Source organism: Astyanax mexicanus, chromosome 21 (genome assembly GCF_023375975.1).
Source record: "Astyanax mexicanus isolate ESR-SI-001 chromosome 21, AstMex3_surface, whole genome shotgun sequence".
Lineage (NCBI taxonomy): Eukaryota > Metazoa > Chordata > Actinopteri > Characiformes > Acestrorhamphidae > Astyanax > Astyanax mexicanus.
The window spans coordinates 26421664-26447525 of record NC_064428.1 but is presented as its reverse complement, the minus strand read 5'-3'; the positions used below and the strand labels follow the sequence as shown (position 1 = coordinate 26447525).

Below are 25862 nucleotides of genomic sequence, written 5' to 3'. Positions count from 1 at the left end.
GGCAGTGAGAGTAAATGCACTGGGAGTTAAGCAGCAGCACCTGATCGCATGGTAGCATTATCTGCTGCAGTCAGGTGTACTTCCTCACTACTACACAATGCTCCCCCTGCCATCACACATCCAAACACCGGCTAAATATAGCCCCGCCAAGGCCACCACGCTAAAAAGCTTCAGTTTTCTGATGCAGCGAGCACAGCGGCAGCGATTAGCTCCGTCACGTCTGCTCCTGAAATAGAGCTGTCAGGATAGAGCCCACTAAGGAGAGGCAGGAGTGAGAGAAGGGGAAATACAGATCATTCCGCATTCTAAAAATACAACAAATAATTAGGACAATGTCAAGGTTGTGCCAGAAAAAGCCTACTCAGGGAGAGCTGAGTGTGGATTCTGTTGAGTATAGGGGGTAAAGAAGTCGTTCAGGCCTCTAAAATTAAACTATTAGGATGTAGGTGCAGCATTAAGCGCAAAATGTGCTGAGTCAGGATAGCAATTTAGCACCAGCTTAGTCCAGCCATATCGTTAAAGCACGAAACAGAGATCCAGCGTATCGGTTTTATTAGTAATTAAATAATCCAACAGTAATGTTCACAGTAATGTATAGATTAAAAATATAAATAACTAGAAAAGTGCATTACTTAAATATGTATTAAAGTAAAGTTTTAAACCGTTATTCGCACTATGTAACTAGTGAGGTGTCCTTCCTGTCATTAAGCGCCAGGAAATAATCCAGCTCAATATTTCTGAATGGTGTAGTTTTTAGAGATAGTAAAGTAAAAGTAAAGTAAAAAAGTAAAAAATAAATAAATAAATAAATAAATAAATAAATAAATAAAGAGACAACGCAATTACAAAACCACAGTATAAAAAATATTTAAAACACTGAAAATGCTTAATATCCGTGCAAATATACCAACAAAATAAAACACATTTTGCTCTAGCAGTGCAATTTCATTCAAAATTGTTTTAATTTAACAGTGCTATTCTAGTCATAAATATTCCTCAGTAGTGCCACCAGTAAAAAAATGGATTTTTAAAAAAAATTAAGAAAAGTACAAAACTTTTGCCATTGTCCAAATATTTTATAATGACATGAAGGAACGAAAATAACAAAATATTTCAAGCTCTAAAGTTCGTACTCTAGCTTAGAAAACTAGTGAACGTGCAGGTGTTTAGCTGCTGCGGCGCCACAGGGAGATAGATGTACTGTAAAAGAGAACGCAGGTGCTCTGAGTACAGTAAAAGAACTAAACGTGATGAGACATGCAAAAAAGTCTGCAAAACAATATTACTTTGGCTACAACTTTGGTTACGTATCTGCAGACAGACCAAATACAATTTGCATCCATGGAGACTGATTTTACTAAGGAACTGAGATATGACTCCAGGTATATGATTTCAAACAAACTTCTACAAACATGCTGTATTGAATATGAAACTATGCAGCACGCCCACATCAACAGCACTGCTAGAATCAACATTGCTGAAACTGAAACTATCTGAGATTATTACACAAACTATTTTTACAACAAAGAATTTTATAAAATATTTGCGTGATTTACAACAAGTTTTAAACTGTTAGATTTCCCCTTCTGTCATCAAGTGTTAGGAAGCAGTTCAGCTCAAAACAAAGCAAAAATGATAAAATAATATTAAATAAATAATGCTAACTTTTTCTAACTGATAAGCCACCACATGCCATCCTTCTTTTCTAGCAGTTTTTCTAACCAAAGTATTTCTTTAAAAATCTCAGTCTTACTAAAGCATCCTTAAGAATTTCATAAAATATTTGATTATGTATATAATAAAAGGAAGCAGGTATTCAGAACCAGGAAACACACCACAAAAATGCTAACTTTAGCTAGCTCTAGCTTGACTAGCCACCAAAAGCCATCAATTTTTCTAACCAAAGTTTTCTTTAAAAATCTCAATTTTACTGAAGCGTCCTTAAGAATTTTACATTTCTTTCTACATTCCCACAATCATATAAGCCTAATGCTAATGCTTGCTGATCACAAGCTAACTGGTTATCAAAAGCTGCCATTTGCAGTTGTCCACGTTTCTTCTCATTCTCACCATAACTCCGTAATTTTTTTATAAACATATTAATTCGCTATTAAATACGCTTTTGTGCTTAAAACAATCTTAATTTGCCCTACCCCTTCGACTTCCCTCAAAACAAGCTAAAGTCACCAGTAGAATGATGCTAATGATAGCAGGCTAACCGCTTTCCAAAGCTGCTATTTATTATTTTCTACAATGTTTCTCAGTGAAATTTGGTGTCTAAAAACTTTTATAGTTGACTTTATTTATTATATTGACTATTATGGCTGCAATACTCCTCACAGAACAAGATGCCTTTAACATTGTACATTTCTATGCTGTTAAATACTCTCTTTTTTGCCCAAAGCAAGCTAAAACCACCATTAGCATTATGCTAATCATCTCAGTCTAGCAGGATAACAAAAGCTGCTATTCATCTTTGCCCACTTTGTTTAAAAAACAATGAAATGTCTTGTTTCCACAAAAAATAGTGAATCTCCAGCCAAACTAGCCTTATTACACTGTTTTTAATCTATGTTTTATAACTAGGGAGAAGCAGTTCAGTGAATACAACGGTGTTTTTAAACGTTCAAAGTTTGAAAACAGAACTTTGGACTTTTTTTTTTTTTTTTACTGCATATGGATACTTTGCATTAGCTGTACTATCTCTGTAACAATAAGGTGGACTAACAGTGGCTGGGCAGAGCGCTGGTTTGCTGAGCTGAACATCTCCATTGCTGTGTTAAGCACACGGTATCAGATATTGGTATCAGAGGCTTGTATACGATTAAAAGTACAAATAAATTACTATTGTATCGGGTAAATACCCCATACCACCATCTGTATTCATGCATCTTTCAAGAAATTCTACATTGTGCCTTCCACTGTACTATTATATATAATCAATAAAGGTCACTCTTTATTCCCCAATGGGAATTCCACATTCCTCTAATGTTCAATAACCTGTCTTTACCTAAACAGCACAATTATCTACAGTCTCATCTGTCTATTGCCATAATGTACAGTCATATGTTTTCTTTCAAATCAGCCAGAAAGCGTGCGAAGGAAGACTGAAGTTGTGTGGGCTTCTGGGAAATGGTGTGCAGTGACTGCTGTGACAATTTGACACACATTTCTAGCAAACAGCAAACACAACAGACTAAGAACAGTAATAGGTGCCTTAGAATGAGCTCCCTTTTTGGCTAAACACACCGGCTACTAGGGTTGCAGCGATAAACGGCTTCCCAGTATAGCATGATACGAACAGTGACAGTTATCATGCTGTAGACATTTGCATATTACAAGTCTGCTCTTTGTCTGCTGTAACGCACATCTCAAACCTTCTATAACAAAGAAAAAAATAAAACAGCCTACCTTCTAATTGTATACAGGGTTCGTAGATACGATCAACAATCGTCTGCAAGTAATCCAGCTCAGAAAAACTGAACACTGAACACTCCAAATCTGCTGAGGTTGGCTGTTAACATGGTGGATAACCCAGTCCAATCCTGCTGCTAAGGCCGGCTGCTGTGTCTGTTAGCATTGTGTCTTTAGACTAGCTGTTAGCGTCACAGCTAACCCAACATACTTGGCTGAACAATGCAGGTTCAGTATAATCTACAGACATGATTCACATATCAGATCGAACAGCAAGCAAGACTTACTCTATTTGACCAGCATGCCCCGTCAACAACCAGTAGCAAGTAATCAAGCTTGGAGAAACAGCTCATTGCCTAGGAATCTTTGCAGCTTTCCAGAGTACAGATACAGAGAACAGATTTTTGGGATAAGTTGGAGAGTTGGGGATGAGGTGGGGTGCTGATTATCTAACATCCTGGCCTTAGAAACACTTTTTTTGTTTAATGCATGCAAATTGTTACAGCAGTCAAACAAAGGAAGGATTAACTGTTTTTTTATATTTTTTAATTTTGACAGAAACAATGATTGAGCAGGTGTTTTAACATTTGTTTCCATAAAAATTATTAACTTTAAATGCATCTTAAAAACTGAAACTAAAATTGTGTCATGTTGTGTTATGTCAATGTGTTAGCCAAGTGTTTTGTAGTAGAGCAACATGCTCAACACTTCATTCACTGCCCCAAGGCTGTACGCCAAAAACCACATTCCAAAAATACTTGAAAAAGAAGAAACAAAACACTCCCGTTCCATTAGTAACCTGCAGTACTGGGTGGAATGATTTTATTTAAAAAAATTATGCTTTTTTAAATACAATCTTTAACCTTATATGTATCAAACATTAAGATATATATTAGGGGAAAAAAAAATACTAAATTCTAAACTTAAAACCAGTACCTGCCGGCTTCATGACCCAACAAATCAATCAATTACACACAGACTGGAAACTCTTAAGAGTCTTTTAAAGTGAATCAGAGCCAAAAAAAAAAAATATATATATCCATGCAACAGAACCACCTAAACCCCATAAACCCTCCATACATACATGAAAAGGGTAGCTGTACCTGTTGCAGCATGATGTCTTCATTCAGCTCTGCTTCAGTCCTGCAGATGTTCTGTTTTATAAACTCCCACAGACTCCACAAAGCAGTTTGAAAACACCTCACACCACAAGATCCAGCTTTCCTCTCGATTTCTCCCACTCAAACCCCCTGTCCACAGCCATTAACTGCAGTTTTTCCCCAGTTTGCAGATGCAGCCAAGATTTAAAGCTTAAAAAAATCTCCAGTGTAAAGTTCTGGCTGCGCTGGCTTAAAATTCCAATGTCTGATTTACGCTGCACTCTGAGAAGGCAGGACCGGCCCCTGATTCTTTCTACCTCCTGGCTCTCTAACTCTCCTGGCTCTATTTGATCACATGGTTCTCAAATGATTAGTTTTTTTTTTTTTACTAAGTCAAACGAGTACAAGTATTTAAATTATTGAACGCCCACACTTTTAACAATGAAGCTTCCTAAATAATTACTATGGTATTTAGTTGGTATTGAACATTTACACACTATGTGGAGGTTCTTTAAAAGGGTGCATCATGAAATATTAATTATATGGATTTTTTTTTCCAGAATAGTAAGTAGCCTGGTGTTGTATGCAAACATTGTCAATACAGCCCATATATAGGGAAAGCCTATTTTGAATTTGAATTACAAATTTACATATACTGTATTTTTTGCACTATAAGGCACTTTCCAAAAATTATCAGTGCGCCTTATAATCCGGTGCACCTTATGTATGAATTCTACCAGTCAGGTTGTAAGGAGCAGTAAAGCCACTCCTCTGAAGAAGAGCGTTATACAGGAGTTTCAGTTTAGTTCTCCAGCAGCAAGTAGTATATAGTGTGAAAAATACGGTATCCATCTAATGCAGATTCATTATACCCATTCACACTGAAGTTATAAAGAGTGTTTCATCCTACACTGCTTTAAGAATGGATGTGGCCACAAGGCAGCCAATCACAAAAGAGAAAATTCACTTTAATCAGCCTATCGCTAGCATTGTAAACCTGTTGGGAGCATTGGCTAAAGCGCTGTATTTTAAAATGCTGGAGGTGAACAAAGGTGGGCTAGTGAACAAAAGTTTGTACTCGTAATCAAAATAATAATAATAATAATAATAATAATAATAATAATAATAAAAATAAATGTTTCACTGCGCCCTAGTCAATTTCACACCAGATTTCTCCTAAAATAATTTATATTTTTTACATACTATGTCTACTTTCTTTGTTTTGCTATTTGCTGTCAAGCTTTTTTATTTTAGTATTTATTTGCATAATTTCCATTTACAATTGGTGGAATTGTGGTACATTTATTTTATTTAATTACTGTTCAAAATAGATGAGTTACTGATTTTTTTTTTAAGTTTACGGATATTTAGATTTTTAAATAAATGTTTGAAATTGTTACATTAACACTAAATAAACAACATTTAGTATGTTCTTCAATATACAAAATATTAGGAAACATTTTATTAATATCTGCAAAAATATAGATATTATGATATTAGTTCAGAGCCTTATTAAGCGCCCCTAATCCTATGACTATGACTTTTCCAAGACAAAATTTTTTTCTAAAATTGCTAGTAATCACCATGTTCATCCTAGTATACTGAATCGTGACTCCAGAAGGATTTTACCAGTAAAACATACTGCCATTTGTATACATTTATCTGCAGCTTAACTAAATACAGCAAAACAGCAAGGTCAACCTACTGGTAAAAAAAAAAAAGCAAATCCAGACTTTCCAAGGACAAACTACATGTAACTGAATGGATCACATCATTACAGTGAGCTCTTTGTCAGCAGACACTAGTTATTTGTTTCCTATGGTCAGCGGCTCAAGTGCTCTTGCGCCTGATAACATAGCGTTTTGCTCGTGCACTCTCGTTTAGCCTCTCGCGCAGCCATGAGATCACTTGTGCAGTCATTAATTATACATCCTTACATCACAGGCACCAGGCAAAGCCTGAGTCACCGTCCTCAGTGCCACTACAGAAAGCGCTCTCCGAGCCAGTAGTGGATTAAATACATCACAACCAGCCATTTTCTACTCCACAGGAGAGCGCAGGAGAGGAGTGTATGAATCTTAATGTCCTGACAATGCCGTAATGTCACTACAGGGATTGGCTGTGGAGGTGAGTGTGTGACAGCTCGGCGTGAAACACTGCCGGTGCCATCCATCCTTCATTACGGCCTTTTTTTTCCCCTCCCTGCCAGAGCGAAACACCATGAGAGACGCTGGAGTGGTGGGTATTCAGAGCTAGTACAGCTCTGGATATTCTGATCTTCCAGAAAAAAACAACTCAGAAATTAGTTTAAATTTCTAACACACAAATAAAAATGAAGCAACAACTATAGGTCATATGGTACACCCTGTGCAAGGCACATTGCGATAGTCATTGCTATCTTACACCTTGTCAACACCCTGTCTATTTTCACACGCTGCGCCCACACTGTTGAAATAGCGTGAGAGTTTAGAAATATATGTACACTGATTGGTGTAGTGGTCTGGAAGTGAGGAGTGTTCTGGAAATATCTGGCGTGTTACCTGAACCATCTTGGTGTCGGGAAGTACAGGTGCGCCACTGATCGATTAAAACCCTGACAACAGTCAACAGTCAGCCGCCCAATCCTATTTTAGATATGCAGCACACAACACCAGCTTTTACATCAACAATAATAGAATAAAGAATTAAATAACATTACTGTTCTCGTAAATTACCTTCTGGACAAAAGGTGGCCAAAAGAAGACCAAGCACTGACTAGGTGACAGGGTTGCAGAAGTTTAAAGCTCACAGAAGCCATAATTGTAACCTAGGCTTTGGAACACAGCTAATATAAGGGAACTGGTTTAACTGTTAAGGCTTGTTTAATTAAAGGTCTGGTATCATGGAAATCCATGAAGAAAAAGTGTAATGAAATGGAGTGCTACAGACTAGTAGCGCTTCAGCCCAAAGGGTTGTTGAACCCAATTTCAGAACAGTTTAATTTAAAGCAGGAACACCCAAAAACAGAAGGAAAAAATTAATAATAATAAATAAATAAACACACCACTCCTCATGTGGGATCGAACCTGTGTCATCAGGGTTGTGGTCCAATGTACTACCGCTGCCCTGGCTAGTGAATTGGGACACAGCTGGGAGGAGAAAAAAAAAAAAAAAAAACGCCCTCATAAGGATATAGGGAGCACAAGAACAAGCGGAAAACGAGAACGGGCAGAAAACGAGAACGGCCGGAAACTAAAGACAGAGAAACAGTGAGGGGAGGGATGTAAACAAAAGCTCTCCAGAAAAGCACTTTTTTTTTTATTATTACCGGTCAAACGGTACTTCAAACGACCTCACGGGTCAGATATTTTATGCTTGCAGGCCGCCTATTGCCGACTACTTTATCATAATCATCTATACTGAACACTGAAGTGGTACGGAGTGTTGTTACTGCAGCTACACTGTAGCAGTCGTTGTTTTTGTTGCTGATGATAATTATGGGGTGATTTTTTTTATTATGGTTGATCAAGTGCCATTTCTAGCTTTTACTTTCTCTCTGACTGTACAAAAACACATTGCAAAACCCAGTGGGTGCTTTTCGATTTTCCATTCCCTCTAGAACAGGTTTGCAACTAGTCTAGTAACTATTATTAGATCATTCTCATACAGAACTAGTCTCAAGATTCTTCCTAAAAAATTAAAGCCAAAAGTGCTGCTATCACACACCTGCTGCACACAATTGTGCCATCGCATACTACAACATAAGGCACATTAATATAAAACTGAAGGGAGAAAAAACAAACAAACACTGAACAGATGGAATGAAGAGAAATATCATCCCCATTAAAACACACTGCATTCGTGCTCTTTCTGACTGAGCCTCTATGTAACCGCCAAATGGCCCGCGAGTCGGAGCAATATTACATCACTGTTTACCGAAGAACGCTGTCGGATCGTTCTTCTCGGAACCCACTTTAGCCCCGTCCCTGAGGGGCCAGGGGTTTTGATTGACAGCTAGCTGTCACATATCAATAGCCGCTGAAAAAGGAAAGCAGCTGAAGAGTGAGGACAGTGGGTGATGAATCAGTCAGTCAGCTGTGATGTTCTAATTCAGTGCTACACACACATACGCAATACACACTCTTGAGTTTGGCCCTTCATTACAGTACACAAAGACCACCATGCTGTGATTAGAGGGAAGAGAACATGGACACAAGGGCTCAACTGATCTGGGCACGGAGGGCTCCCATAGCGGTGGCTTTTCCACATGAACACAGTTCTGCACAGAGCAAGCTAAGCCTGGTTTTCCCAGCACAGGCCTTCCTAGAAAAGTAGGAGGGCTTAATGATGTAGGGATCCATTATTTGGCTCCACATTTGCCTTATTATGTGCTGCAAGATTCGAGGTCTTTATATTTACAGTATAGAAAATGGTGGCTAAAGGCCCTGTCCCACTGCGATTGCGTCTAAATATCCACTAAAGTACGTCCAAATTTCAGTGGACGCAGTTTAGTGGATATTTAGTGGATATTTAGACGCAATCTGGACATAGTTTAGTGGATATTTGGACAGCACCGTCCAAGTGGACGTAGTTTAGACGTTGCCATCCACTTTAGACGCAAAAGTGGTTTTGGTACCTCCCAAAATTTTCGGAATAGACAGCGACTAATATGGACGTAATTTAGTGGATATTTAGACAAAAGATTTTTCTGGTGTCCATCGCTTTACCATCAGCCGGTCATACAGTCCAAACTCCACCCGGCGTACAATCCAAGGCCTGACCCATACAGTCCTCTCCTGCTGCCGCCTCCTCCTCCTCCCGGTCTGGTCCAGCACATGGAGGAGTATGTTCTGCTGCTGCACCACCACTGCAAGGAATCTGTGGTCCATGGTTGTGTGGAAGAGAATAGATGTGCTCTCTCTTGTAGCTCAAGAATAAATGATGATTCACTAGAAAAAACAACCATATATAGTTGGAAGTCGACGTACAAATTTGGAAGTCGGCGTCCAACTTCAATTCAGTGGACGCAGTGTTTTCTGATAAATTTGGACGTACTTTAGTGGATATTTAGACGCAATCGCAGTGGGACAGGGCCTTAACACTGTGGTAGGCTACGTTCACATTACAAGCCACATTGCTCAAATCCGATCTTGACGGTTCACATTCACAAATGTAAGTACGATTTTTAAAGGTGAAATGGATGAGTTAGCAGCTCATAAGAGGAGCATCTTTTGCTGGAGTGGAGAAACAGCAAACAGCTGGTCTGAAGTTCATGCTCAAGTCGAGGAGGTGAAAAAAAAGGCTAGGCGGTTTGCTTTTGCTGTTTTTGCAGCTATAACTGCAGAGCTGCACCAAGAGATTACGCATGGATACGAGAGAAATGCACGTAGTGCATGCGTAAAAACAAAAAGACACATCAATTTCGATTTGACTGTTCACATTTATGTCACATGGATCAGATACGTATCCGATTTAGGACCACATTTGAAATCTGACTCAAATCTTATTTGTAATTAAATTGGATTTGGCACGTTCACACAGCCATGCATAAATCAGATCTGAGCCACATTGAGCAAAAAATCATATTTGAGTCACTTTAGCCTGGTAATATGAACTTAGCCGTAATGATGTTGAACATGACCGGTAGTGATGTGGGACGAGGCCTATAGCAGGTGTCCTAATGCTGTGGTCCTGATTTGGAATGAAGCCAGAGGCTAGCATGCTATGCTATGCTATAGTACCAGTGCAGGACAAGGCCCTTAGCTGGAATGCTAACACAAAGGTTGTGTTGTTGTAGGAGGCCCATAACCAGCGTGCTAACTCAGTGGTAGTGATGTGGAACAAGACCGGGAGCAATGCGGGACAAAACCCTATAAAAGTGGTGATTAGCACTAGCGATAACCATAGTTTATTGTGTACTTTCAATATTTTATGGGCCAATTCTTCATAACAAGCATAAAAAAGATTGCTTGTTGTTTGTCTCAGTAGCTAACAAGCCAGCTAACTTTCCCGTTCCTCCTTAAAATGGTGCAAGAGGCTGAATAAAAAAATAAAATTAAAGCTAAACAAAGCTAATTTCAGCTACCCATCACAGAGAAATGAGGAATAGACAATAAAAATAAATTTTTGCACCACCTCCCCCTATCTGTTCAGTAACCAGCAGCAATTCTGTTCCAAGGGGAAGGGTAACACTTGAAAACAAGGGTTAGGGGTAAGTGGTAGGGCCAAAGAGTGAAATGAGATTGGGCCTAATTATGGACCATTGCTATGAGGATTTGATTTTGCTTTAAGCTCTGTACTTATTCTAAATGTCAACCATATACACACTTTTTACAGTATATAACAGCATCATGAAGACAATTATTATATTACAGCAGCATCATTACAGCACAGTAAATCTAAAACAAATGGATGAAGCCCCCGGTACACAAAGCCCTCGTAAAGCACAGGTTTATTCCTCACCCCTTCGGCCCCAGCTCCACCAGTGATGGAATTAGGTATGAACTCAAGGGGATAATTGGAAGTGTAATGGCAGTGTTATTAATGTTGTGAGGGGAGGGTGTTTGGAGTGAAGAAGGGGCGTTTGCTTTGTGTGTGTGTGTGTGTGTGTGTGTGTGTACAGTGTGAAATACCGGACAAAATAAGAGTTTGTCCTCAGACAACCTTTCTGGCAGACCACCCAAAGAGTCCCACATGTCCACCTAAACTCGTACACACACACAAACACACATTGTTTGGTTCGTTTGGACCTCATTTCCCATTTGCAAAGATGGATCTTGGGCCAGTGCTTGTGTGGACATGGGCTCTCGCTCTGCGTGTGTGTATGTGTGTGTGTGTGTTTGTGTGTGTTTTGGGGGGGTGCGGGTCATGTATCATCTCAGATAAGGCCATTAAAGTGTTCTGCCACCCTCAGCACTCTGAGACTACAGTGTTATTAGATATAAGCAGAGCATATTAGTAAGCTGAACTGCCTGCACACTTCTGATGGATTATCTGATGTCTGATTTAATCATAACCATCCCTTTAAAACGCTCACTATCTCTCATAATTACGTTACATCACTGTCCCTGTGCATTTATTTAGTATTTTACATTGCTATTTGATGTACAAATAGTAAGTATATGACTTTATTTGAGGTAAAAAAAAAAAAAAAAAGAAAGAAAAAGTTCAGATGCAGTTTACAAGCCGATTAACCACACCCTGTAATTTTCTCACAAAATGAAACACTGGTTTCTTATTACTGAGGGGTTAGATGACTGGCTGGTTTATGACACCAACAAAGTTCACATAAGCTCTATGATCAGGAAAACACAGGTTCGAATCCTGTTCATGTAGCTTGCCATCTGCTACCGGAGCCCTAGGAGAGCACAACTGGCCTTGCTCTCTCTACCCACATCACTCCAAAAGGTGATGTCGATCAGCACAAGGCGTCTGTGAGCTGATGTATCGGAACCAATACAGGAAATCCTGGATATTAAATATTGAACATTAAAGCTCAAGAGAGTTTAGGTGGAAATTCCAGTGTTTTAATTATAATTACCATTGCAAGATATATATTTTGCTAAACACCAAAATAGTGCAACGTCAGTTTTATACAATGCAGCCTTAGTTTAAAAATTGCATCAAACAAACCTTAATTCTTAGAGTCAAGCTTAAAAGACTGCAATTGGGTTAGTTTTAGCCTAGCGTCTACTTGCTTTCCGGCTTTTGCTTCCTCATGTACCAACTTTAACCTCTTTTCAACTTTTTTTTTCCCAGATCCTGTCAAGGGGAAAGCCATGGTTCATAAGCCCATAACTAACTAGCAAGTCTGGGGGTGAAGTGCTGCTTTCCAGTATCAACAACATCCACATTCTCCTTTCGAACCAATTTATTTTCTTTACTAGTGAGCTGGATTTATACTTATGGAAGCATTAATGACTTAACTAAAGAACCCTTTAAGAACCTGTTTATTTCTGTAGAAATGTAAAAAAAAAAAAAAAGCTACTCTGCTATTCTTTATATGATACGGGTCCTTGTCTTTGCTGCATCAACTAAGCTCATCATCATTCTAACAGCACTGGAGCATTCTGTTATGAATGACAAAGAGGGATCATTGTGACTATGCTAAACGATGCTGCAGGAGTCATTATTTTGACGTAGGCTATTCCATTAGTACTCTTATTGATATATTGATCTGATTGGGTATTAGTGTTCGTATTGAAGGGCAGCGATGTAATAGAAATGCACTGATTGCTCCCCTTAGCCATTATATAACACCAGGAGAAGCCAGAATCACAAGTAATTGCGCTGCTCTACATCATTAATACATAATCAATGATTCATGTACTTCCATCAAGAGGCTTTATTACCAAACTAGGACTAGTACTTCAAAAAATAAATGCTCACACAAATGATTCCTCCCCTTGTGTTGTATTATATAACTAACTGATCAGCTCAGCCATTAGCCGTGGCTGCTGTGACGGTCTGGAGGAAGCCGCCTCAGTCCCCCGACCGCAGGAGATGAGATTATGGCCTCCCGCCGATCTCACATTGCCTTCATCCTCTCCAGGGACAGGAAATGGACTGGGATGCTACTTCCTTTTCGAGGCTGTTGATCAGTCAGCGCCAGTGGCTGAGCAGACTTGAGCTTTGAAATATTACGAGCATCGATACACATGACGTGTTGTTTTTTTTAAATATAGAAACATGAGGAGCGAAAGGGGAAATAAAGCATTGAACGGGCCTGTCCAATCTTTAAGACATCCCACATTCATAAAACAAGAGAGGAATTGGCTTTAAGACCACAACAGACCCAACAAATTGCAAAGTTATGGCAGATATGTTGGATATGATTACAAGTGTGGTCTGATTAGACACAGATTAGCCAGATCTATAAAAAGAAAAGCTCTCAGAGGCTACTTTTGGGTAGTGTACATCCTGATGAGAGACTGTTGACTGCTATTCATGCCTCTATGACACATTCAAAGACATTTTGGCCAGTTTACAGACATTAATAAGGGCGCATCACTGGACTAAGAGGAGCAGGATGGTCATTTCAAAAAATGGCCAGCGTCTCGATTTCGATACATCAGCTCACAGATGCCTTGTGCTGAGTGAAATTACATTTTGGAGTGATGTAGGCAGAGAGAGCGCCATCTACCCACCCAGGAAGAGAGCAAGGCCAATTGTGCTCTCTCAGGGCTTCGGTAGCCGATGGCAAGCTACATGAACAGGATTCGAACCAGTGATCTCCTGATCGTAGTGCCAGCGCCTTAGCAGAGAAACCTAGACTGAAACATACTGTAACTTTATAGTTTTTTTTTAGCAAAAACTAAAGGTTCTGAAATTGACAGTAATAACAGTAAGTGACAATAGTTGGGTTCGAGTCTCACTGTAAGAACTTTAATCTAGTCTTTGCTGTAGAGCGAAAGAAGAACAAAAGAATAAAGTTCAGAGGCTCTAGTACCCTGCTGGCCGACCAGCTGGTCCCATTAACGCTTGATTGGCAATAAATCTTGCAATCAACCAGGAAAAGGATGTGTTGCAATCTGGTGGATACATGTGCAAATATTCGTGCAACCTGAGGTTGTGCATTTTCCAGTATACAAGAAAACACTCAAGACATAAGACATAACTAGAACTCTTTTATGCTTCAAGACTGGCACCCAATTTCAATGTATAACGCTTCACGTCTCAAACTGATTGATGACTGCATAATGATTTTCTCCGCCTTTCTATCTAAACTCCCTCTTTCACTCTTCCCTCTGTTTCATTTTCTTCTTTTTTTCACTCCCACTGTTCTCTAAACACTGACAATGCTATTAATTACAGCGCTAACACTGATTTCCCTGGATAGTTCGCTCTGGCCCACCAAACACCCCCACCCCCCAAAGCAAGGCCACACACTCTTCAGCATAGTGTCAATGCATCGACTGCCCATAAGATTGAACTCAGGGACGGGATGTTTGCCAATATAGAGCAATGTTACTATATAGGGATGTAAAGATCCATCTTACTGACTAACTGGCTCAGTGCTCTGTTTTGCAGCGTTTTATTGCCTATAATGCACTATTGTGTGCAATTAGTTTGGCAGGTCACAGGTTATTGTAGTAATTCTGAATCAGCACAAATGTGCCACACAGCATTATGACAGTAAAGCTACGGGAGATCACATGTGAGTGGAATTTACACAGAGAAAACAAACGCTAAGCCCAAGTTACCTCCATTAATACTACTACAGCTCTGGAAAAAAAATGAGAGACCACTTAAAAATTATGAGTTTCTTTAATTTGACCAAATTGAAAACCTCTGGAATATAATCAAGAGAAAGATGGATGATCACAAGCCATCAAACCAAACTGAACTGCTTAAAGTTTTGCACCAGGAGTGGCATAAAGTTATCCAAAAGCAGTGTGTAAGACTGGTGGAGGAGAACATGCCAAGATGCATGAAAACTGTGCTTTATTTTTCTTTTTTTTGTTATTTCACCCATTTCTCATTTTCTACAAATAAATGCTCTAAATGACAATATTTTTATTTAAAATTTGGGACACTTTTTGAAGAGGTGGCTGGTAAACTGATACCAATAGCAGGGGTGGGACAAAAAAAATATACTGTAACGGTTTTGTTTGAGTTAAATTATCGATACATGGCATAAATTAATTATTCAAAAATATGCGCTCCAAATGCCTTAAGAGCCAAAAAATCAATACTGCAATAAATAAATATTGCAACAATTCAGTACAATGGTTGGAAGGTCACAGGTTCACACTACTCCTAGAACAGCTGTCTGTATGTGCATGCAGGCAGACAGCTTTGCTACATCCATTAAATAATGCCTAAGAAACACAGAAAACAGTAGGGGCGAGAAAAAGTGTGAGACTGTAAGAGTGCAGAAAAAAAAACAGAAACAAAGAAAAGTAAAAACACAAAGAGATAAAACAAGAAAGACAGACACTCCATTAATGGGAACAGAGCGCAGTGTGCAGGAGAGGACAGAGTAAACGGTGGGGGAGTGGTAGCTGAGATTGTCAGGCGCACACTGAGTGCTTGACGGCAGTTTCAGAAAATGGCAATTTCAGACAATCACAGCCAAAAGGCGAGCTCTGTTACATAACTGCTTTAAGAGGACATTACCTAATCCGTCATGTTCTGAGGAACCAACACAGAGATGGGTTTGAGGGGAAGTTAAAGTAGTTGTGGGAGATTTGTGGGAAGGTAGTATCCTCCAAAGTGCCTCTTTAATGTATACGGACCCACAGGTCTGTTACATAGGGCCTTATGAAATCGGTTACATTTTATTCCAAAATGTTACTTTTCTAAGTTAATAATAAGAATAGCACTACTGAGGAAAATGTTTTTATTTTATGGTTCTGAGGTAAATTTACCACTAGAATAGCACTATTGAAAAGTGTATTATTAGAATTGGAGATTCAGAAGTAAATGTATGAATAAAATAGTAGTTTTAAGGTAAATTTATGATTAGAATTGTACTTCTGAGGTAAATTTTGATTAGAATAGCACTACTGAGAAGTTTAAGTACATTGTGAGGTAAATGTATGATTAAAATAAAGTTCTCAAATAAATGTTTGATTAGAACAGCAGTTCTGAGGTAAATGTAAGGTTAGAATAGCAGTTCTGATTAAAGTTTACGAATACAATAGCGCTAATGAAGTAAGTTTATTACTAGAATGAAGTTCTGAAGTAAATGTTTAATTACAACAGCACTACTGAGGTACATTTAGAATGTGAATAGCAGTCCTAAGGTAAATGTATGATTAGAATAGCAATACTAAAGTAAGTTTTCAATTTTACCTCAATGATAGTGTGTTTTATATAATGGGACGGTCTTACAAAAATCAAAATCAAAATTTAGCTCTTTGCTTACAGTAAAGCAATACATTACAATCTATTGAACTGTAGTCCCTGAATAATGATACATGATACACAGCTCTACAGTGTTGTGGACAGAACTGGGGGCAGCTACAGGTGAGTGCACAAAACCAGCAAACAGCTCCTTTTGCCTTTTTTTTGGCGTGTCAGAACAACTCCCGACAGCGCTGTGATCTGGCCCCATAACCTCCACCCACCACACCACTCACTCACCCACCCAAACCAGCTCCCCTACTCTCATCTCTGCCCTTTTCTCTCCATTCTATTCACTTCTCTTTACTACTCTCCCTCTCTCCTGACACCCTCCTCCTGCGATGCCAGTCTGTATTACTACGCTTTAGATCAAAGAGCAGTAGAGTGGAGAGAGGCTTTTCTTACACACACACATATACACACACAGAACCACACACACAGACACACACAGGCAAACACACACAAGCACACACACACACAGACAGCTAATTTCCAGCAGTTAAACTTTGCGTTATTCCTTTATATTTGTAAGCCAGCTTCTCCATATACAGCCATTTGAAAAAGTTTAAGACTCTGGCGTACGGCTTCTTTACTAAAGGTATACTAAAGGATACTTTCTAGATGGAAAGAACCACTTTTTAAGTACTGTTATATTTGCACATGTGTAAAATGTAAAGCATGGTTGCTGTTTACATACATAATTTAACAGATTGTAAAAAAACATAAAACATAAATGTGGACTTTGCAAACATTGTGATTAACATGCTGTTTCCCCTCAGAACGACAAATGAAATATCAAATAATTAAATTAGAAATAATTTAAATTAATTTAAATTAATAAGTGTTTATTTATTTTTTTATTTTGTCCAGCATAGTAAACTTTACCAATTTAAAAAGGTATTTCCAATTTGCACTTTTGTCTATGCACTTTTTCAAATTTAAAAGTAGCAGATATTCTATTTTCACTTATTTCTACAATAAAATTCAGCAAATATATTTTATTTACATTGTCTTTTTTTTTTTTTTTCTTTTCCAGCTTTAAATCTGGCAGACCAATAGAAATGCTCCAAAATAACTTGCAATAAATATTTTTACACTGGATTGCATTAAAACTTAATATGACTTTAAATGCCTGTTTATTTTCCTTTCTTATAACATGGAGGAAAACAGTTGGAACACGCTTTTCAGCTTGTGTTGGGACATGCTGAAAAACCTGAGATTCAACAAAGCGAGTGTTACGCCACATAAACACACAACGTTTCACACAGCCCAAAAACCGGGTGTGTCACTTGTGTGTCAGGAGTCAGATTACCGGTACTACTAATGAACCTATAAAACACTTGTCGTTTAAAGGTATAGCACTGATTTTACCATAAGAAATTCTTTTCAACAACCACAAATAAGCTAAATGCGCTAGTAAATAAGCTAGTCACTCGTCTTTAAAAAAAAGCTGCTTTTCTTGAACAACTTAGAATATTTGTATTTTTTCCTCATTCTTTCCACACACAAACAAAGTGTCCCTTCTGGGTTCTGTTCTTCACTGTGCTGCCTAAGTGAATGTAATAAATGTTAGCTTTATTTGAGTAGTCCAGTCACTATAATCACACACACATCAGATACGATAAAAACATTATATCATTTAAAGACATTTCTACGATACACAATATATATCACAATGTTTTGACATCTAGACTAAATGATTTCACAGATTCTTATAAACTACTATTATTAAAAACACTACTGAAGCTACTGAAATGTACCATACACAGATGTGTTATATCCTCAGTATGCTTTAAAAAAATTAAGCATATTGTTGATATAATAAGGAAATGCAGTCATATAGACCTGTCCTCTTAGAGCAGGTGAACTGCAGTGTATTTCAGCACAGTTGGGCTGTGCTTTCCGTGGCCAGTGGATGGATTAGTTGACCAGTCTGTCGTCTGGTCTCCTCAGCCTCTAGTGAGTGCGTGCACTCATCGCCTCCATTAGCATCTCCTGTCAGCAGTGATTATGACCGCTGTCTGATGGCCACCAGCAAAATTTCGCAGCATCTGTTCGCGTGTCCGTTTGATCACAAAGACGGCCGTCAACAGTGCGTAAGCAGCGGCCTTCAGGAGTGTCGCCAACGGACAAAGCGGGCTGTATCACTTTTTCATCACTAAACAACAACACTGGAGTACATGAGAAAATGACACTTTTTCAAAGTACAGTTTTTTTACACGAATTTCATGGAAATGGAGCAGCAGGTAACAACATATGTAAAAAAGAGAGAGTTCTGAACATAAAGTAACAGCTAAAAGCTAAAGAAGCACAGTTTAAAACCCTGATGGTGCTCTGTTGTTTTCACTGCTAAATAAGCTGCTTTATTAGAAGTGCACAAGCGATGGAGAATCAATAGAAATGATCCGTTATGGAAACTATTAGCCCAGTCTTTATGAGACGCCGGAGGGTCAGTACAGGACAGTAAAGCAACCAAATCCACCTTTCATTCATAGCCAAGCCACAAGTTATTATTTATAAATAGCTTAAAGTATTGTATTAGACAAGCCAAAACCGTATAATCCATAAATTATAGACAAATTGCAGGAATTTAATAAAATATGGTGCACGACAGCATCAGTGTGTCCAGCTATAAACGCAAACACACTTCACTGAACTTCACATACAACATACTGTCTATTACAGATAATGATTTCAAATATAAACATATTATTTTCCTCTTATTCTGATCCTCAGTATCAATCAGAAATTTGCACACAGCTGCTACAACAGACTACACTGCAAATATACAAAATAGTGCTGCACAAAGACCAGTGTGTCCAAAATCATAGTATAATCCAAAATGTAAAATAACCTGAGGAGAAAAACTCTAAACAGGTTACTTTTTACTTACTTTTACTTATTTACTAATCTTTTTACTTATTTTTTAAATAATAATCTTATTTAAGCATTCTGTTGTATTTTTTAAATACAAAAATAATTTTGACTTTATTTAGATTAAAATCTGAAATATTTGTTTTTTATTTTTATATCATATATATTCTTATCAAACCTGTTTAAATTAGAAACAATATCAAATTAAACCATGCATTTCAGGGATTCTTTATTAACTTCAATGCTTCTATATTTTAACTTTTGTTTTAAATATCATTAACAATAATCATAAAAAAAAAATCTATCTAAATGAAATCAAACAATGAAATCTGTTGTATTTTTGTTTTAATGCAATCGGTTTTATTTTTTCAGGGATTCTTTAATAAATGTGAGATATTCAAACACTAATATTTCAATACACTCCAGAAAAAAACTCCAGAACAACTTCTGAGGTAGTCTCAAAATAACAGCATTAAATTAAATAATTATGAATGATATGTTTATAAGTAAATAAGATATCTATAGTACTGTCACAACAGTACCACACCTCTTTGTAATACAGTACAAGATCAGGTTCAGTTCATTCAGTATATCAGTGCTGTGTAAATACTGTGTAAATAAGTGTGTCGAGTGCAGTATTACATTTCAAAAACAATGTCTTAGACTCAGTCTGATCACCTTATAGCCAATATCTCCCCCCTAATTCCTCAACAGCTTGGTCCAGCAGCTTTAACAGGCTGGCCGTGCCAGACGCTAACTGGCTTAAGCACATGCTCTACTGTACAGAAGCCTGCATTAAACAGTCAGTGTACTACAGTATTCAGTATTCATCAGGTGAGCCTGTATGAAAATGACTGGGTTATGTAACAGCGCTCTTCAAAGCTATCAAAGCTATGGGACACTCCATTATCCATTCTTATCCTGTCGGGCAGTACAGTTCTGCATAAAAAGCACCCCACCACCCACAGCTATCAATAACGCAATGCTTATCTGTCCGGCAGTGACATTTAGAGGTAGTTTAGAGTCATTTTAAGTCTATGCTCGTGTCGGTGCTGTCTCTTTGTGCTGAAATTTAGGAAGGTATTGAAGGTAAAGAAAAGCGCACTTGAGTTTTATAGCTTAAACTTAATTTAATTACCAACAGTAGAGGCAGTGGAGCCAAAACATTGACTAATCAGCTCATTTAATTAAGCATGTGGAGCTTGAGAGCACGTTTTTCTTGTTCTTTCCAAGTCACCTCAAAAAATATTGGCAGACTGTCATTAGCCCAGAGCTAAAACCTCAGCTATTCTCTCACACACACAAAACAAACACACACTACAAACACACTGACCTACCAAGAAAACAGTAAAATCAGTACACTGGAGAAATACAGACTTCCCAAATTGCGGGAGTCTACCACATATCAATAACAGCTCCCTGATTCCCACAAGTCAGATAAAATCTCCCAGAATCTAGAATGAGTTTTACTTTTTTCCCCCCAGTTGCGTGTGTGAAAGAGAGGTAGATTGAAAGAAAGGTGCTACCCTCGTTTGAATATTCAATATGATTATGTAGCACATGCAAAAATAGAGCGTTCAGATTGGCCTGTTCTCTACAAAGAGTCTATGAGACAGCCAAACCATTTTTAGACAGTTTTGCTGGACAGGATGCGTTCAGTGAGAGAAGACGCATAATGGCGCTCATTAAAACTCATTTCACCTCAGACTACTCTAAAGTATATCCATCTTGTAAAAGTAAAAAACAATACAATACAAAAAAGTCCTGTCTGTCTTGAAATGTCCCTCTGAAATGAGTTTTCAGAGGGACATTTCTTTTTATAGGTGAGCTAATAAATAAGCTAGTCACTCACCTATAAAAAAAGCTGCTTTTCTTAAACAACTTAGAATATTTGTATTTTTTCCTCATTCTTTCCACACACAAAGTGTCCCTTCAGAAGACTTCTTTGGGTTCCGTTCTTTACCGTGCTGCCTAAGTGAATGTAATAAATGTTAGCTTTATTTGAGTAGTCCAGTCACTATAATTACCTTATCAGCTTATCATACAATTAAACAGATATGACTTCAATCATTTTTACTGGCCTTGATATATTTCATTGTGTTCACCTGCATGGTTGTTTAAATACAAATAAACTGTTTTACCAATATTATAGCCAGTCGTGCAATGACCAATACATATATCAATAACAGAGCCTACATAGAGACAGATCTCCTGAATATTAGTTAATCATCAACTATTATTAGTAAAACATTATTGCCCTTTAAAAATGTGTAATTGTTTTATTGTGCCATAATGTTATCACCATATCAGTAATAATAATAATATTCACAATTATTTCTAGGACAATATATGCTTTAAAAAAAATGAAGTTATTGTGACTAAGCACATTTTTCTTGTTCTTTCCAAGTCACCTCAAAAAATACTGGAAAGACTGTCATTAGCTCAGTGCTATAGCCTTAGCTATAATTACACACACACTACACCCTACAAACACACTGACCTACCCAGAATACCTATCAGTACTCTGGAGAAATAAGCTATTGAGCTAATAAGCTAATAAATAAGCTAGTCACCTGCCTTAAAAAAGCTGCTTTTCTACAGCAACTTAAAATATTCTAACGCTTCTTCTCACATTCTTTCAAAAGGTGTTCCTATCAGAACAGATTTGTGGGTTCCGTTCATTAGCCATGCCAAAAAAACATAGTAAATAAAAAAATAATTTCTGGTTAAATGGTTAAAACTATTATATTGACACTTTTTTGTCACATTGCCAAGAATACTGTGATCACAGAAATACCCCGACATATTGTGATATTATTTTATGGGCTTATCTCCCAGGACTTTTGCAAACTACAGTATATTATTATTCAACTGACATTCTTCTCCTTCGTTTTCTTCTCACATCTTCTTATTACATTTCTGCCAAATTGTCACAGCGTGACAAATCATCACTTTTTAATTTTCAGAGCTTTTTCATGGGATGCATAGTTTTCATATAAATGAAGTCATGACTCTTTTTTTGGGGCGGTCCTGATGATTGTTGATTTTTGATGGTCTTTGCAACTGCACTCGAGAATACTTTTAAAGTTCTTTTCTGTACTTGCCATAATATGAATTAGAACATTACTCAGATACTCTAAATCACTTTATATGTTTTTCTAAATAGTAGTAAAAATGTAGTATATTTTACTACAATGCAGACCATTTTTTTTTAATAAAGAAAAACAATTAATGTACTTAGCTAGAATGTTATATCATGATATGAATGTTGGCAAAATCTTCCAGCCATACTTAGCTAACTAGCTAACTAGATAACCTAGCTAATACACATTAGTCACCTAACCTACAGCTCTGGAAAAAAAATCAAGAGACCTCTTCAGTTTCTAAATCAGTTTCTCTGATTTTGCTATTTATAGGTATTTGTTTGTTGTTGTTTTATTCTATAAACTACTGACAACATTTTTCCCAAATTTCAAATAAAAATATTGTCATTTAGAGTGTTTATGTGCAGAAAGTGAAAAGTGGCTGAAATAACAAAAATGATGCAGAGATTTTAGACCTCAAATAATGCAAAAAATAAAATAAAAAGAGTTCATATTCATAAAGTTTTAAGAGTTCAGAAATCAACATTTAGTGGAATAATTCTGTTTTTTTTTCATGCATCTTGGCATGTTCTCCTCCACCAGTCTTACACACTGCTTTTGGATAACTTTATGTCACCCCTGGTGCAAAAATTCAAGCAGTTCAGCTTGGATTGATGGCTTGTGATCATCCCTCTTCCTCTTGATTATATTCTTTATAACGGAAACTGTAGCTAGTTAACATTTTATCATGATATCAATTTTGGCAATAACGTCCAGCCATACTTAGCTAATTAGCTAACTAGATAACCTAGCTAAAACACATTAGCCACCTGACCTGGGTTACCTTGGTTACCTAGCTACATACAGCTGCTAATATATAACCTACAGTAGTAGCCCACTACACTACTACTACTACTACTACCACTGTCTTTATTATTTTTCTCTCTCTAGTATTTACATAATAAACCCTGGCATATGACTGTCTCAATTTGTTACTAAAGCTATGGATATACATTAATTAGCTGTGTGCTGTGTGTATATCAATTAGGTTAGTTAACGATAACCTAGCTAGCTGCTGTTTTTAGCTAGAGAAATATGGTGCTCACACTGGGGTTTAAACGGCTTTACTTATTAGTAAACTAACTAGCTAGCTGCTGTTTTTTAGCTGGAGAAACATGGTGTCCACGTTGGGGTTTAAAGGGCTTTATTTATTAACGTTAGTTAATTAACAGGCAGCAGCAGCAGCTTCAGCCTTCAGTCCTCCTGCTTCCATTCACATTCAGGAGAGTAACGTTAGAATAAAGAGAGAAAAAAGGAGAAAAGAGAAAGACGGAGAGAAAGAAGGGGCAGACCAACAAGTTGAACAGGTTAACTAACCTAGGTAACGGTTAACGAGGTTAGGTTAAGTAGGTAACGTTAACGTTACTCACGTATCTGCTGATGAGGTTCCTAATGGTGCTAAAATCCATCTTCTCCTGCCGGTCAACACCACCGCCTGCGTGTTGCTCCTCAGATCTTCTTCAGGCTGCGTGTGTGTGTGCGCGGTGTGTGAGTGTGTGTGTTGATAGAGAGGTGTGTGAATCGCTAGCTGATCTTCCTCTGCTGCTCCATGTCTCTGTTTCTGTCTCTGCTGCTGTGTCCGCCGGGACTGATACACACTGATACTGAGACAGCAGCAGGGCTGCACGGCTCTGACCGGGGCTTTATTTCTCTCCAGGTCGCGGTGAGAGCGCAGCGGCGAGTCCGGGCTTGCTCATGTTGTCTCGGGGCTCCGTGCGCTCACCGCCCCGCTGACCGCCGTTCAGTCTCCGAGTCTTCCAGCAGCCCTCCTCGAGTAGTGCTGAAGGAGGCAAGCTAGCTAGATACTTCTTCCTGGACAAGTGTTGCGTTCCAGCGGCTCTGCCGAGTCCTGTCCCCCTCTCTCTCTCTTTCTCGCTCTCCTTTTCTCTCTCTCTCTATCTTTCCCTCCCTCCCTCTCTCTCTCTCTCTCTCTCTGTTTCCCACCCATACACAGTCTATGCTCTCACCCCAGTACTAGCCCTCCATGCACAACCAATCACAGCCCTCTCTCCAGGAGCGTCACGGGGGGCTCGAGGCGCATGCGCATTCCCAGCCACTCCCACACCCTCCTTCCCGCCCTAACTTAGCAAGATGCTGTATTTATAAGCAGCTCCATAATACAGTACAGTAGCTGGGCCAGTATAGGTGTTGGAGTGAGCTTCAGAGCATGTAATCCACTAATTATAAACTAATTTACTGCAATCAAGCAATGTTCCAACATCCCATGTATTTTTCGTATCACTTTTGATTAATGTTTAATATAATAATATAATACTCTAAATGTTCTTTTAGAGCATCTCACACAAATCACTTGCCGAAAAAAATAAGTCTAGTTTTAATACAATTTAATGTTTTAATTGTTCTATAAATATAAACACTGAAAAAGATTTAATGTGAACACAATGTATTGTACACATGTAACACATGTAATGTACAATGTATTGTACACATGTAACACATGTAATGTACAATGTATGTGTTTATCTAGGTTGCTAAAACAGAAAAACGTATCATAACTGTTATACCGCAAATCATGCAACGCATTTCCAGAATGGTGCAGTGTGAGCCGCAAGTTTAATATATAGACTAAATATTTAAACTCATATTCAATAAAAAATATGTTATGCAGATATAAGTATACGGTAGCGGTCAAAAGTTTTTTACTGTTAATTTAATATTAAGACATTAAAGCTTTACATGAATGGGGAACTATTGTTAGTATTATTATTATTATTATTATTATTATTATTATTATTATCATTATTATTAATAAACAAAAAGTGTTAAACAAACCAGAATATTTAGAAAGTAAATTTTATTAAAATTAAATTAAAAGAAAAAAGTTACACTAAATAAGAAGGTGTGTTCAAACCATAAACTGTTACTGTACATATACACTATAGAAGTATACTAATACTAAAGCCAATGTGATTTAATAATCATAAAATGTAGAAAACAGATGCTTCACCTTTTTTACTAGCATCTAAAATACCGTGCAAATAAATGTGATTAAACTCTGTATATTTAGTTAGTTTTATATTTAGTTTAGTTTTGGGCAAAACAAAAACCAGACTGATACAGGTATTGTCACTGTCCATTAAAACCTTTCTAGCTATCTATTTTATTCATTTTTTGTAATTCTTGTAATTTAATAGTAACTTGACAAAATGACGCGGAATAAGCCATTTAATGTATTGGGTTATATTGCCCTTCTAAAAAACGGAAATTTGGAAATTCATAAAAATAAATATTGTGGACCTCCATAATAAGCATCAATTATAATAAGCAGTATCATTAGCAAAAAAATCTTATTTTTTCATAACAGTTTTTTTCAGTTTCTAAATGCATTATGTGTCTTTACTTATGCTTTCTGTGTGTATTTATTTATTTGATTAATTCATTATAACCTATCCCACAGTGGTCTGGATGTTCTTTTATCGGTAGGAACGAAAAGCTCGGAACCCTCGATGAGCGCTTGTTTCTCAGTGGGCCGTATTTTCACTCC

The 25862-nt window shown here is 37.6% G+C and overlaps 1 protein-coding gene across 9 annotated transcripts in view; it reads right to left on the bottom strand.

The window, feature by feature from the left end:
• Positions 1–24294, bottom strand: part of atp11a (ATPase phospholipid transporting 11A) — a 131072-nt gene extending 106778 nt beyond the window's left edge. For 6 of the 9 annotated variants that reach the window (XR_007427916.1, XM_049469248.1, XM_049469249.1 and 3 more), the window contains exon 1: positions 23728–24282. Coding sequence is in view for 8 of the 9 variants with exons in the window: in XM_049469248.1 (XP_049325205.1) it covers positions 23728–23766 (39 nt within the window). In the remaining variant the exon portion in view is untranslated. Of the gene's footprint in view, positions 1–4517; positions 5604–23727 lie in introns of those variants that run through there. The other 3 variants (XM_049469245.1, XM_049469246.1, XM_049469247.1) reach the window with 3 other exon arrangements.
• Positions 24295–25862: the final 1568 nt, after the last annotated feature.